This window comes from Fundulus heteroclitus, chromosome 14 (assembly GCF_011125445.2).
Source record: "Fundulus heteroclitus isolate FHET01 chromosome 14, MU-UCD_Fhet_4.1, whole genome shotgun sequence".
In the NCBI taxonomy this organism is placed as follows: Eukaryota; Metazoa; Chordata; class Actinopteri; order Cyprinodontiformes; family Fundulidae; genus Fundulus; species Fundulus heteroclitus.
The window spans coordinates 7,768,454-7,782,982 of NC_046374.1; the positions used below are offsets into that span (position 1 = coordinate 7,768,454).

The window sequence follows — 14,529 nt, forward strand, 5'->3', positions numbered from 1 at the left end:
ACCCAGTTTATAACCTATATAAAAGTAGTATAACACTACAAATCAAATTGCAATGGTAAAATACATAAAACACACACACACACACACACACACACACACACACACACACACACACACACACACACACACACACACACACACACAAGTGAAAACAATTGAACCTGCAATATTTATTTGCTCTAATTTATTATAAAACCAAAGACCCTCCATTCCTGCTGGTATCTTTTCCATCCTGATCCCAGATCTAGAATTTGATTAAAAATTTATACAAAAATAATTCCATACTTCTGTCCAGTTCTGTCATCTTTTAGATCCGAGCCATTTAACAAACGATGGAACCGTATCACCACACTGATTACAACGTAAAAAAATAAAATAATGAATGGATGAATTTTTAATGAATGCTCTTTTTTTTTTATACCCCCCCACCTCCCACCTCGGAAGCGTGTAACGCGTGAGGTCATGAAGGAGGAGGAAACAGAACTCGGTAGCTAAGATGGCGAAGGAACAGAAGGAATCCTCACAGGGAGAGATGGAGGGTGAGAAAAACTGTTATCCATTCCGCTACCCAGCACGCCGGCCCGCCGCTTAGCGGGCAGCTGGAGCCCTCCTTGTGGCGGCTACCTGCGGGGCCTTCCAGCTGCCTCCTGCTCCGCGGCCACCATAGAGGCCATAGAGGCTAATGCTCGGCTAGCATTAGCCTGCCGCTGCCGCTGTAGCTGCTGCTGCTGCTGCAGCTGCACAAAGGAAGGCAGAAAGCGCTGCTTCAGTCACCAGCAGGGAGACATTCCGCTAATGTCAGCCGCTGTTACGCGTTACCCCGCGTTCAATGTCTGAGCTCAACCTGAAGGAGGGAAGGGTTAGGCTTTCTGAGGGACCAGCCCAGCTTTTTGTTTTGTTTTGTTTTTGTTTTTGTTTCTGTTTCTTCCCCCCCCCGCACAGGTCGGGCTAGCTCTGTTTAGCTCCGGACTGCAGCCGCAGCTCTGGCGTCCAGCGGCTCCGCTTTAACTGATCAATGCGGCTTTATGACAGCCGTGTGCGGCTCACAGGAACCTCTGGAGACAGAAAATCAGGCTGATGTGTGTGTTTGTTATCGGGACGTTTTCTCCTTACACGTTAATACGACCTGATCACGCCTAGAGCAATCACAGCCGTTTTTTTTTTACAGGGTCATTATGGGATAAAAATACAGACGATCCTGAAACGTTAACAAAGCGTTAAGATCTAAACTAAAGCCGCGGGAATGTAGACGTATAAACCGGGTTCTTGTTTGTTCGTTGCCAAATAATCATGAACGGAACCACAAAGGATGCCTCCACCCTGGAGGTGAACAGATGTTTTATTTATTTTTCTATGGCCAAGCTGATAGGCGATATTCCTCCCGGTTTATACTGTATTTTACTTAGAATTTTATTTGATGATCTTCAAGTTTTTATTTTATTTCCCTTTTTTCCTGACCTGAAATTGCGCCATGCTTTTCACCATCTGTAGCAAACAGGTTTAAACCAGAGGCAACTGGACTTCGATTTAAGCCTGTTTGCTGTTACCGTGACCCGGATAACTGAGTTTTTGCACACCATCTTTTTCAGCAACCCCGTGCTGAAGGATGCGCAGGCCACACACGATTACCAGTATTTTAAAAAAAAAAAAAAAAGGAAAACACCAGCATAACTGACCAGCTGATCATTATTTGTGGTTTGTCACTAGCTTTTCTGGCCCACTTTATGGAGAAATGGTGCAGAAACCAAAGTCAAATTCCTTGCTGGTGCACACAACATTGGCCGATAAAGTCAAGTCAAGTTTATTTGTATAGGACATTTCAGCAGCAAGGCGGTTCAAAGTGCTTTACATCATGATTACATAAAAACACAAACACGTCGGAACAGTCACTGGTTGTGAGACCAGTAACAAACATGAGATTGTATCAGGTGAAAACGTCAACACATATCAAATGTGTTGCTCGATGGTCCTGATGTTATGCTTTTCAGTCTTTATTTAAAGTGTTCAGGGTGATTTTCAGTTTTCTGGAAGTTTGTTCCAGATTTGTGGAGCATAGGATCTAAATGTGGTTCTGGTTCTGGGTATGCGGAGTAGACCAGAACCAGAAGATAACTGTGAATCCAGCGCTGCCATGATTGTTCCTTGCCTGCAGTATATGTTCTGTCATAGGATTGCAGGAGCTTCATGCCACATCAGTGGCTATAAAAAAAATCTGTTGATTCTGTTTACTTGATGTTGAGGAAGTTTAAATGGAATTTCCTTTACCTGTTCCTGCAGCAAATTTACCTTCAGTAATCTTTTTCTGCTCTCCCTCTGTGACGTTAATATCTTCTTGTTTTGCAGGAGTTAATTGTCTCGCATACGATGAGGCCATAATTGCTCAGCAGGACAAGATTCAGCAGGAGGTGAGGAATCAAATGTTCCTTTTTATAGGGAATGACCCCACACACCACACTGCAATGCATTTTGGGTATTTGGTAGAGATCGACTGATACAATTTTTTTTTTTTTAAGGCCAATACGATTATTCTGACATCAGTCTAACCGACACCCGATAGGTGCTGCCAATTATTTTATTTTTTTTCTTCTCTTGAGGCCGATATCGTTTTTTCTTCCTCCGTTTACATGATAGAAATGAAACTGATAATGTTACACAAGTCTCAGCTTGTGTTGGAACCAGCTAATATGAGCAATCAGCTTCAGACCTCAGGTTGAAAGCTGCACAGAAAAAACAAACAAACATGCGTCAGGACTGTTTTGGCAGCGCATTGCTCGCAGTTAATGAACGTGTTACAACGAGAAAAGAGCTTCTTCAGTTCAATGGGGAGGAAAAAAAAACACTGACCACCGCTGCAGTGTGTGAACATTATTTATTGTAAAGTTAGATGCTGTAAGCTGATTTACAGAGCACCACGACACGTTTCTCTCTCCTTTGACAAAATTCTGACGCTAGGAAACAATTCTGCCACGACAAGGGTGATGTAGAAACTAAAGGAGCCCCACCCATCACTGTTAGACTAGACGAATGGTTTAAAACATCAGCTACATGCAGCGTGGCTGCCAAGGTGCTGCCTGCCTGAGCAGACTGTAGATTAATAAACCAAAATCAACCAATGATGTGTTAATGTACTGTATGTTATTGATGTATTGCTAAACAGCAAAAAAAAAAAAAAAAACTCTGGTAAAAAAAAAAAGTATACTAAATGACGGATAAATGCTGTAAGATTGTTTACTCTTTAAATAATTTTAGCAGCACTGGAAGCAACTGTTGTTTCTGTTTATATTTAATTGTTTAGTTTAAAATGTGTCCTAATGCACCAGAAGTGTTACTCAAAGATCGTCATACTTTTTAAATTGCATACTGCCCCCAAGCCCATTTTATAAGGTCTCGTTTCATTTTGATGACCAAGGTGAAGACACGTGACTAATCTTCGAGCTGCAGGATGATTTAAACATGCCGTACTCCAGCTGACCCGTTGACCCAAATAAATAATAAAAGACACATTTCTTCCCCTGAACTCTGGCTCAGAAGGATCTCTTGTCTCTTTAGTAGAATTTCTTGAGTTTTAAGTTTTCAAAGTTTCCCAGAACTTTGAGACGCAGCGAATGTTGCAGTTGATTGCCGTCTGTGTGAACCTTTGACCCGCTGATGAACTAATTTATACAACCTCAGGTTTTTTTTTTTTTTTTTTTTTTAGAAACGTAGGATACAGGAACATATGGGTCAAAATTCGTTCTGTTTTGTTGGTCTAAAAAAGGTCTTGGAGACAACGGGATCTTTGTTAACTCGCTGTAGTTAGCCAAATGTAATCATAGGTGTCCATTTGAGAGTCAGAGGTCGGAGGATGTTTGTAGCAAAAACAAAATTATTGGAAGAAAAATACTTTGGGTTGTACCAAACATTTTCCATTTAAGAAAATAATACATTTGTAGCTGAAACTCTCATCTCATCTGCATCAGTTCCATTTGCTGGCACCAAATCTGTACCAATGTTGAACTGAGGTTGGGGAACACACACAATTCTCTGTACGCCCCTGCACTAAAACATTTTTTTTTCTCTCGCTCTCTGTCTCAACAGATTCCTTTTTAAATAAACATCTCAGTGATTCTTTTCACTTCATTTGAAAAAAAAAACTGACTTGTAATAAAAATAGCTAGTCCTCTTCACTCAGTAACGGCTTCCGCATCGAAGAGTGTTGTAGTCAGAGATTAGAATTGGTTTAAACAGCTGCATGTAAAACTACCTTGAGGTACATGGGGAGAAGACGTCTTGTTCACAGATTTGAATTGTTCCTAATGCGGAGGCCAACTGTCCCATCTGTGCAGATCGCAAACACTAACCCGCTGGTGTCGGACAGACAGGACCTGTCCGTGCTGCAGAAGGAGTACGCCGAGGACGACACAGTTTATCAGCTCAAGCTCAAGGTGGGTTGGCGCCCGCTCTCTGGTTCCGTGGCGGTGGGTCCGTGCCAGTCAGCCACAGGCCGCCTGGTCCTACTGGCTGTACGGGTTTGAGTTTACAGCGCGGCGGTTTTCTGTTGCAGGACCTATACAAAAAGTACGCGTACATCCGCAAGACGCGGCCGGATGGAAACTGCTTTTACAGAGCCTTTGGTTTCGCACATCTGGAGTCCCTGCTAGAGAACAGCAAAGAGCTTCAGAAGTAAGAGGCATTACAGTTATATATAGCTATGGTGCTTTATCAATGTGAAGAAAAAGTGTATTTTTATCTTAAACCGAAAGGGTCCATTTAAGCTTTCTACTAATCATTGCTGCACTGCAGGCTAAACATAGTGTCAGTGTTAAGTGCACAGCATTTAGGTTCTGCTTTTGTGAGAATAGCTCTTCTTTAAACAGATGCATCGCAGTGTATGAAGTGGTTGGTTGGGTGTGAAATATTTTTCTGGTTTAATGAAGGTTTTTGTGTTTTTTAGATTTAAAGAGGTTGCAGCTAAAAGCAAACTTGACCTGGTTAACGAAGGCTTCACTGAGTTTACCATCGAGGACTTCCACAACACGGTGAGGATCCGTTCATCACGTCATTGGGTTTCACAGTTCTGAGCTCCGGGGCTGGAGTGGTACCTCAAACTCTGTGCCGATTAGCCATGCAAACAAATGATTGACTTATGATTATTTGTCAATTAATGAGAAAAGTTGGTAAAGTTGGTTACATCCGATTTACTAATAACATCTTCTTAGACGGAGCTTCTTTCAGTGTTTTAGTGTGGCTGCCTTCCAGAAGAGGGCGCTGCTGGTCATTCTAAAGTGGATCCAGACCACAGTAGTTGTAAGAGAGAAATCATGGCGAAGGCAACATGAAGCGGTCCAAACGGAATCCGTTGTGGGATTATTTTACCGTTTAATGACAAGGATGCAAAATGCTCTTTATGTGGTTCTGTTTTTAAATATGAACACTCAACAAGCTCCTTAGGTTGTCAGCTAAATAGCTGCCATCAGCCAGGCTGCATGGCAGAGCAGAGTCAACCTCTCAGCCAGAAGTCACTTATGTGTTTAGAAGGCAAGGACATGATGACATAAAAGCAAAAAAAACTGACATGATGGAGGAAAACACGATGCCATAAGTACAGTTGATGGTGAGGGATTTCGTGTATGATTATTACTGTTTCATATATTTTATTCTATTCAGCTTATTTGTTTCTATTCAGCAACCTAGCAGGTTCCTGTTTTGTTATACTTTATAAATACATCAAAGATTAATAATGTGTGAGAAAATCACAATATTTGTTTATTCAGTCATTATTTAGTACAGGTTGCACAATAAACTGTCAAAATATAATGATGTGCCTCTTCTAAAATTCAGAATATTAGTAATACATAATACTTCAAGTTATGGAAAGACCCTCTTGATACAAGAGAAAACTAGGGTTTTTAAGAAAATGGCCTCTTATCAATTAATCGTTAGTCGATCCATAAGATCAATCAACTTTAGATCAACTCATTAATCGATAACTTGCATCTTTAGTACCGATACTAATAGAAATACTCAATGCCATTTTCAAAATAGCGGCAACTTGTTTTGAAGGCACAGGGTAATTTTTAGTCAAGCCAAAAAAATAGGTGAGTATTTCAACGTCCTTAATTAGGACAAAACAAGAAGTATGGAACAATTCATGCATCATTTAGAAAAATAATCAAATTTAATTTCACTTCCTTGTTTGGATAAACAATAGAAAAGATGATCACTTCAATGCACAGTATGCGTTAAATGTCCTATATGGAGGTGTTTACCTTCTCTTCAGGGGGGGGGGGGGGTACAAAAGCAGAGACGGAAGACAAGACTATCTGATCTGTCTCACAGAGTTAAAATGTAGGACTTTGAGGACAGTGCGTCTATCTGCATATAGAAAGTGTCCTTTTTTCCCCCTCCAGTCATGGTTTATAGTTTGTAAAAAGTAGGTGGTTCAGAATTGCAGGCCTGGGAAGCACATCTTCCACATCTCTGGGAGCTCAGACTGACAGCACCCCGTCGACTGAGTGTCTCTGTTATTACAGCGCCGCAGTCAGAAGATGTGCATTAATTTGGGAGAAACGGAAATGTTACAGTGTGTATTTGACGCAAATGAGTATCTTTGGAAAATTCCTTTTTTTAGTATCGACTATATTGATTAATTTTGACAACTGGACTGCCAGAATTGAGGTGCTGAGTGAACATGTCCAAGTCTAACCCCTTGGTTCTCGTTCTATGAAGGGTGATGGTTCCCTTTAGAGGGCTGTGTGTGTGTGTCAGTTTAATAATGGGAGATTCTTCAACTCAACTCAAACTTTATTTATAAAGCACATTTAAAACAACCGGGGTTGACCAAAGTGCTGTACAGAAAAAAGATTCTTGCAGATATGCTGCTCTTAGCTTTGCTGCTGTAGTTGTTAACAATGTTACCTTTAATAAGAGCGATAGGTGGCACTCCTTAGGGTTTAAAACCTGACTCCTTGGAACATTTTCTGATGGAAAAAAGAAACCCAAACAGATTAGTTAGTTTGTCTTGTTGCTATGGGGAAAGTATAGCCTTCCCCTAGCAGCCGGCACTGAGCAGGACTAAGCGGTGCAGAGGTGATATAGCACGGCTCCTACAGTCGGAGAAAAATCTGCCACTTTCACTGGACTCACATTAAAAAAGGACTTTAAAGCTTAAAGATGGTGTATTGTGGTTTTAAAGCAGTTTATTAAGCTTTCATATACCTTGACGTGGCAACTGGCCCGTACCTAGCACAGAGTTAGACGCTTGATTCTGCCGTCTGTTAGCACATTTGTAGGTCCTCGGTTGACTACCGTAGTTTTGCTTTTCTTGGGTTTGATATTGTCCCAAGCTGTCCTGTTCATGGAGGAACAACAAGGGTAATAAAAGCCAATAACACAATACCTGCCAATAGTGTGAAAAGATGGTTGAGCCACTAATGTTCAAAGTCTGTTGCATTGACTGGTGGGAGAGGCTAATATTCTGCTCTCTCACATGTTTGCCTTGCTTACTTTGATCAACACATAGCAGTTTTTCAGACCCCGCTAGTGAATTTCTTTTTTATTCAAAAGCGCGAGCAACACCTGTAACAAAGTTTGTTTCTGTGTTGTTTGAGACGGTAGCAACAGGTAAAAGCACCGATTTTGTCTTACCAGTGTTGATATTCCTCACTCCTACAAGACACTTTTTATTCAAGATGGTGTTTTAGCTTTTTGTTTATAGTTATTTATTAATTAAGTTATTTATATAATATTTTTTATTGCTCTATTTCTATACAAATATTTAGTTTGTACTTTCATTTTGGTTTCTTTTGTTCCAAATGTTTAAAAAATAGACCAGTCAGGGATCTTTATTAGTTTTTTTTTTTACCCTTTTGTTTGATTAAAAAAATCGATAATGCTACCGATAAAACACCAGATCGATAAGGAGTATCGTTAAGAGTAGTAGTATCAATACCCATCCCTAATAATTGTACTTTTATGTGTTTCAGTGGGTTATTTTTCAGCTGTTTCTCATATTTATCTACAGCTGTGAAACATTTGGGATAAAGCTTTGATTCAGAGACGCCTTTTATAATTACTTTATGAAAAGAAAAACATACTGAGATAAATATCCTATGTCGAGATTCAGCATAAAAATATCAAGATACTCTTTTTTTTAGTCCATATCACCCCCAAGTGCTAAGTCTCTTGGAAATAATGTTTTTTTTTTTTTTTTCAGTTTTTGTGCAGTTTGCTCACCAAAGGAAGGCGTACTGGACGGTGCCCTCCTCAGTTTCATTTGTTCTACCAAGGACATGATATGCAGCACTTTCTCGCCTTAAGAACGTCTACAAGGCCCAAGTTGAAAATCTTTGAATATCTTTCATTAGTAAAATCATCTGAATTCATTATTTTATGTGGTTTTCAAATCTGGTTTGATGAATTACCGTGCCGTGGGTTTAGTAGCTGGATGGCTCAGTGGCACATGCAAGAATTCAGAAGAGCACCGCAGTCATGTGACCTACGCGTGTCACAGTGTTACATTTTTAAAGGCTTCGTACACTATTGATCAGTTATGTCATGGAGTTAACACAGTTCCTGTCAGCTGCTGCATTCGTGACCATTCTAACATTATTGGTTGCTACACTCCATCACACTTCATGTCTGCTGTGCGACCAAAATAACTGTCCCCCTGAAACATGGTCGCTGGTAAAAGCAAAGATTTTGCCTTCAGGATTTGTTTCTGTAATGGTTGTTCAATGAATAGTTTTTGCCCTAGTTAAGCATTTTTGGTGATGTCGATAGAATTTATCATCCTGGTGTGATCTTGGTTCCTAATGATCACAAGAACGATTCAGGTTATTCCGACAGGTCAGCGGTTTGTAAGTCTGCTCTGATTTTGCGTCGTCTTCTCCTCCGCCGCCTCGTTTAGGCTGAACTCGCTTGCAGCTTGTTCTGTTGCGATGTTTAGGGAACAAACAGACGTGGATCTTCTGTGCATCATCTTCTGCAGCACTTGGCAACAACACAGACCTGTTAAAGCTGCTCAGATTTCAACACGGTGATCTGTGAACCACTGATGCGTTATTAAATATATTTAGCCAAAATAATATCTGTACATTGTTGATGTAAACTATTTTACTAATTTACATTTATTTGAAATATTCCCTGTATGTCTGAACAAATTATTTATTTTTTTGGAAAGATTTTATGATTGAAATGTTATCCGTTACTGAGCAGCCGTACGGTTCATTTAATGGTGACTCTTTGTTTCTTCCTTCTAGTTCATGGACTTGATCGAACTATGCGAGAAACAGCCGAGCCTCCAGGAGCTGCTGAACTCCTTCAATGACCAGAACATGTCGGACTACGTTGTCGTTTACCTGCGCCTCCTTACTTCAGGCTACCTGCAGCGAGAGCATGGCTTCTTCGAACATTTTATCGAGGGAGGACGTACTATCAAGGAGTTCTGTCAGCAGGTGGGTAGCTTGGGGGGTATCTGGCTCTTATTATTTCACAGAAACATGCAGTAGAGATAGAAATTAGAAATGCACTGATCAGGCTTTAGCTGGCGGATACTGATTACAACTTTCTTTTGAGGGCTGACGCTGATTCTCATTCTGACTCGCTGTTTTTAAAGGGGCCCAGTCACGTACCGCGACTTTAAGAATATCTACACCAGTAGCTCACTCTGGTTGCATATAAAGGTTTTCTGATTAAATTATGGTGTCCTGTTGGCTTAATATTTTTAATTGCTGTATTTTACACGCACTTTTGTGTATATTTACCATAAGACCACATGAGCAGAACTATGATATCGCGCATGTGCGCACTGAGTGAGCAAGGAGAAGCAATGGAGCCCGCACGCATATATATACAATGTTATACTGACAGTATAATGAATAAATAAAATCAGTAGTATATGTTCGTTCTTACCTGTGAAAGGTAACGTCAGTAGATCTGGTTGGTGCAATTCCACGCAGCGCATGAATGAGGCATCTTCTCCAAGTCGCTCCACTATGCCACGTCCAACATGGCGTCGTCGTCAAAGTGCGGTTCAGCCTTCAGCGAGGCATATATGTGTCTGTGATGGAGCGGAGCTAGTCAGCCTCTTTTAAACAGGGAAAAATGTGCTGCTGTTTTTTTGTTTTTTTAATATAGGTAGCTTATTGGTTTGAATCCGGTTGAGAATGAAGGTAATAACCTGATTGTCCTCATTTATCGATCAAAGCAGACATCCCTGACTGTTTCTGGTCTATATTCTAAAAAGAGCATCAAAGTGCATGGTTATGGTTGACACATTTATGAACCAGTTCTTAAGCGTTTGGCAGGACTGTTCAGTGTTTGGGCTGCAGATTAGTGGTCAGAGCCAATTAAGGAACAATTGGCTGATTGTCAGCTGTTTCCCACTGATTGGTGCAGCTCTAGTAGAAACCACCTTAACAGTTGTTGCTGAATTGAAGACAGCTGGGGTTATGGGATATGGAGTAAAAAACGTAGATACTAAAATATTATGCAAGAGGATTTTGAATGCGCTGGTGAAATGTGTGAGCTTACGTGCTTTATTGTGAATTTTTTCCCCGTTCCCCAGGAAGTAGAGCCCATGTCTAAAGAAAGCGACCACATTCACATCATTGCCTTAGCCAAGGCCTTGAACGTATCCATTCTGGTAGAGTACATGGACAGGGGGGAAGGAGGAACAGTCAATCACCACGTCTTCCCCGAAGGAGGCGACCCGCGCATCTTCCTGCTCTACAGACCAGGCCATTACGACATCCTGTACAAATAACACTCCTGGGCCACGTCTGACAACATCCTCCTCAAGCTGTGCTCTGCAGTGGTGCGTCGCAACCCGACATCAGCTGCCACGTTGATTTAGAAATTGCATCTGTGTCTGAGAATATTCTCCTTTATTTGGAAATAAAATGATAAAATCACATATGTCTCATTTATCCCTTTTACTCCAAAACCCCCCAGGTTATCCTCTGCCTTCACACAAAGGGTTAACAATTGAAACAATAGGTGGAAAATAGAAGTGACATTTAGAGTTGTACAGGTTTTTTTTTCTTGTTTTTGTTTTTTGTGGTTGTAAATGTTATCTACTTGCTTTGTTTGATTCTCTTCCTTTGTTACAATGCGTTTCATTAAGTTTTATTAAAGCGATTTACATCTTATTTGTTGCCTTTTCTTCACCACCTCTCCTATACTGCTCCATTTTTTTCTGGGACAAAGCTCCCAAATGGCGCACGAGCATAACGACACAAACGAATGGCAAAGAGTAGCACCAACTGTCTTTTTTTTTTTTTATGTTTTTACTTCTACCTCCACAAAGCTGGTAGTTAGAAACATCCTGTAATCCTAAACTGTTTGGATGATAACAGACCAGTAGCTTGAAGATGGCAGTTGAATTCCAGTTTGGCTGTGCACACATCAGAAGACCTCCTTTTTTTTATGATTACTGGAAGTGAAACTTTTAAACAATTGTTCCATACAAGAAAAAAAGTGGTAAAAGGTGTATAAATTATAACGCTTTCAGTTATTCATGTTTTCTATATCAATGCAACAGGCATTTCATTGAATTTATGCTTTATAATTTAAAATGTAAAGAACTTAGACTTTTGTTAACCTGCTTGATCTGTAGTGTCCTAGAGTGCTCTGAAAAGTATTCTACATCCTAGAAGATATTGAAAATATTTCCCAAAATAATTTCACCAATATGTATTAATGCATTAAATTCAAGGTTACATTTAAATAGGGTAGAGGGAAAAATATATTTTACAGTCAGCATTAGTGTTTAAAATGTGCAGCAAATACTTTGAAATTGGAAAATGCTAAATATTAAGCGGACCATGTGTTTTTATTTTAAAGCATGTCATTTTTTATTGGGAAAATACTTAATACACCAAATGTACCGCCATTTAAGTTGTATATGTAGGCTTGCAAAAAGTTTGTAGCTACTAAGTGCAAGCAAATTGTAACTAATTTCTGTCTTCCGATGTTTGGTCAATGTATTTTTATATTGATGTTATTATTGTTATTACACTGTAGGCTGTTTTTGGGGACCAGCCCAGACTGTAAGTCGTTTTTTTAAACTTGTCAGTTAATGTTAAAATGTTGTAACTAACCGGTACCAATAAATTAAACCTGTAATAAAACAGATCCAGGGTCCCTGGTAATTGAATTCTCACATCAGAGGTGATAAACGGGGGGAAAAATCTGTCCAGCCGTTTTTCATGTTGGACGAAGGGATGAGGAAAATGTTCCATTTTGTTTTGCATTTCCTTTCATATCTAAAATATTCTAAACTCTAAACCCCCTGTCTCAGAGAAACACCAAAAATGAAGCATTTCCTCTGATTTTAAGACGCGGCTCTGGCACCCTGAGCTCATAGCCGAAACGCTGATCAAAGATCGTAAACGGTACTGAGATGTTTTCTCGTTCTCGTTTTTAATGCACACCTGAGCAATCTCCCTAGCAGGAATTGTGGTCAGAGTGAGAGCTCTGTCGTTGAGCGCTGGACAAAAAAAACCAACATGTCTGCCTTTACAAAGTCGTTCGCTCTGGCTTGCAGAAGAATATATTCCAAGAATATAAGACAACATTCATCTGTGACAGGTGTGTCCAAAGCTGGGGTTGTCCCCCCGATAGTTTCGTTGTTTTTAAGCTTTTTTTTTCTTTAGTTGTAACGCTAAGCTAACTAGCTAAACAGAGGGGTGCACTTTAACAAGGTTAACATCTAGAGCTAATTGGTCACACAGACAGGCACCTGGTCTAATAACCGGCTTTAGTGACAACGTTTCACCAAGAACCGCCATGTTTGCCTTTGGGGGTGCTGCTGCGTTCACGTTTAGCTGGTTTTCCAGTGTCTTTGCTTGAAGACCCAAAAAGTTTCATGTTGCTGCTGACCAAAGCACCTGTCCCCACATGAGCTGCAAAACATGTGCAGCTCCTCCAGAGTTGCCTCGGGGCCTGTCACCTGCTTCTCGGGTTAGCGTTGCCCTCGACCAGTCTTACTGGGGAAGAAGAAGAAGAAGAAGAGAGCCTGCAGTCGTCCCTTTCTGTGTCCATGTTCAGAGGACGGTTTAACATCTTGAAGCATCCTCTGAACATCTGCCAGCTGCACTGAAGTTTTTCCAGGGAGGTTTGTGTTTCTAACGTGACACCATGTGAAGATCGCCCAAATTTTTCTAAAGATCTGCACCACAGGATGAGGGCAGGACTAGAAGTTAGGCCAGGCCCGCTCTCCTGCTAATCACCCTCTTTATCTTCCCCATGTCCAGCTGAGCTGATGGAAAACATGGACAAGAAGTCGGCGTGGGACCGCTTCTACTCCGAGACCAGCAGCGGGGTCCCCCACTTTAAAAACTTCGAGTGGTTCTTCGGTTTCGAGGCGGTGCAGGGCTTCGTCATGCCCCTCCTGCGGGCGCCGTCCCTTCCCCACCCTCCTCTCCGGGTCCTGGATATGGGGTGCGGCACATCCGCTTTAGGCCCCTGCGTCTACAGGGACTCCGCTGTGCCGGTCCGAGTCACTTGTGCCGACATCTCCCCCGTGGCTGTGCGGCTGATGCGCGACCACCTTCAGGACACAGCCATCCAGCCACGCAACGCCTCCTCTCGGATTGAGTTTTTAGAACTGGACTGCACACAGCTCCACAGGCACTACGGTTCCAGCAGCCTGGATCTGATCGTGGACAAGGGCACCACGGATGCCCTGTTGAGGTCCAAGGAGGGGACGGAGAAGGCCGCCTCGGCGCTGAGACAGTCGCTGAGGGCGCTGCGGCGCTCGGGATCCCTGCTCCAGTTCTCAGACGAGGATCCTGACGCCAGACTTGTGTGGTTAGAGACGGCCGCCCTGGATGAGGGGCTGGCGGGGGCAGACGTCGGGGTGCAGGAGGTCGGGGTGTTGAGGGGTGTGTGTTACTACTGCTACCAAGTGACTCCTCGTCATGAGGTGAACACATGATTTTACCACTCGGGAGTGTATAAACGAGTAATTTGTTAAATAAATCTGTGGGCGGGGCATATCACTGTCTGTTTACTTCAAATTTACATCAAACACACACACACTGATAGAATTTTACAGTAAATCCTGCCTTTCACAACCATGCTGATGCTGCTGTAACTCTCATTGCTGATTGTCTGCTGCCATCTAGTGGCCAAGTTGCATTCCAACACATAAACCCAGAATAAGATGTGGTTGAGTGATCCTCGCTGCCAACCTGCCCTCCACTCATGACCCGTACATCTCCAAAGTCAGGAAAGGGGCAGGAACCATCACGGCAGATCCATCTCACATGTTCCAACTTGGTTTCAGAAAAAAGAAAATAAAGCTCCTGAAATAACCAGAATCCTTTAGAAAACCTACAGAAACAACGGAAGCTCAAAGATCTTTGGAGGGGACCACAGACGTTCTGGACTTCAAAGGTGGCGTATAAGCAAAGGCCAAAATCACACCTTGGGTATCGCATGCTACTAGTTTCTACATGCAGGAGCTGTCACCTCCAGCAGAGACGTTTAGAACCAGCAATAAGTCAGAGAGATCAATATTTGCCTTTTTACCTGTCAGTCAATTTA

At 41.7% G+C, this 14,529-nt stretch overlaps 2 protein-coding genes across 2 annotated transcripts; both read left to right on the forward strand.

The window, feature by feature from the left end:
- Window positions 1–425: 425 nt before the first annotated feature.
- LOC105925557 (ubiquitin thioesterase OTUB1) lies at window positions 426–11,129 on the forward strand. The gene is made up of 7 exons (XM_012861470.3): window positions 426–539; window positions 2,344–2,405; window positions 4,326–4,424; window positions 4,544–4,662; window positions 4,934–5,018; window positions 9,240–9,434; window positions 10,547–11,129. Exons 1-7 carry the CDS (start codon window positions 497–499, stop codon window positions 10,742–10,744), a joined length of 801 nt encoding a protein of 266 aa, XP_012716924.1. The 5' UTR covers window positions 426–496; the 3' UTR covers window positions 10,745–11,129.
- A 1,305-nt stretch (window positions 11,130–12,434) lies between these two features.
- cskmt (citrate synthase lysine methyltransferase) lies at window positions 12,435–13,979 on the forward strand. The gene is made up of 2 exons (XM_012861407.3): window positions 12,435–12,570; window positions 13,236–13,979. Exons 1-2 carry the CDS (start codon window positions 12,489–12,491, stop codon window positions 13,916–13,918), a joined length of 765 nt encoding a protein of 254 aa, XP_012716861.2. The 5' UTR covers window positions 12,435–12,488; the 3' UTR covers window positions 13,919–13,979.
- Window positions 13,980–14,529: the final 550 nt, after the last annotated feature.

Coding starts and splice junctions, on each gene's coding strand:
- LOC105925557 (XM_012861470.3), top strand. CDS start 497: ATGGCGAAGGAACAGAAGGAATCCTCACAGGGAGAGATGGAGG. Junction 2,406..4,325: donor AGGACAAGATTCAGCAGGAG/GTGAGGAATCAA, acceptor CCATCTGTGCAG/ATCGCAAACACTAACCCGCT. Junction 5,019..9,239: donor TCGAGGACTTCCACAACACG/GTGAGGATCCGT, acceptor TCTTCCTTCTAG/TTCATGGACTTGATCGAACT.
- cskmt (XM_012861407.3), top strand. CDS start 12,489: ATGTCTGCCTTTACAAAGTCGTTCGCTCTGGCTTGCAGAAGAATATAT. Junction 12,571..13,235: donor ACAACATTCATCTGTGACAG/GTGTGTCCAAAG, acceptor CCCCATGTCCAG/CTGAGCTGATGGAAAACATG.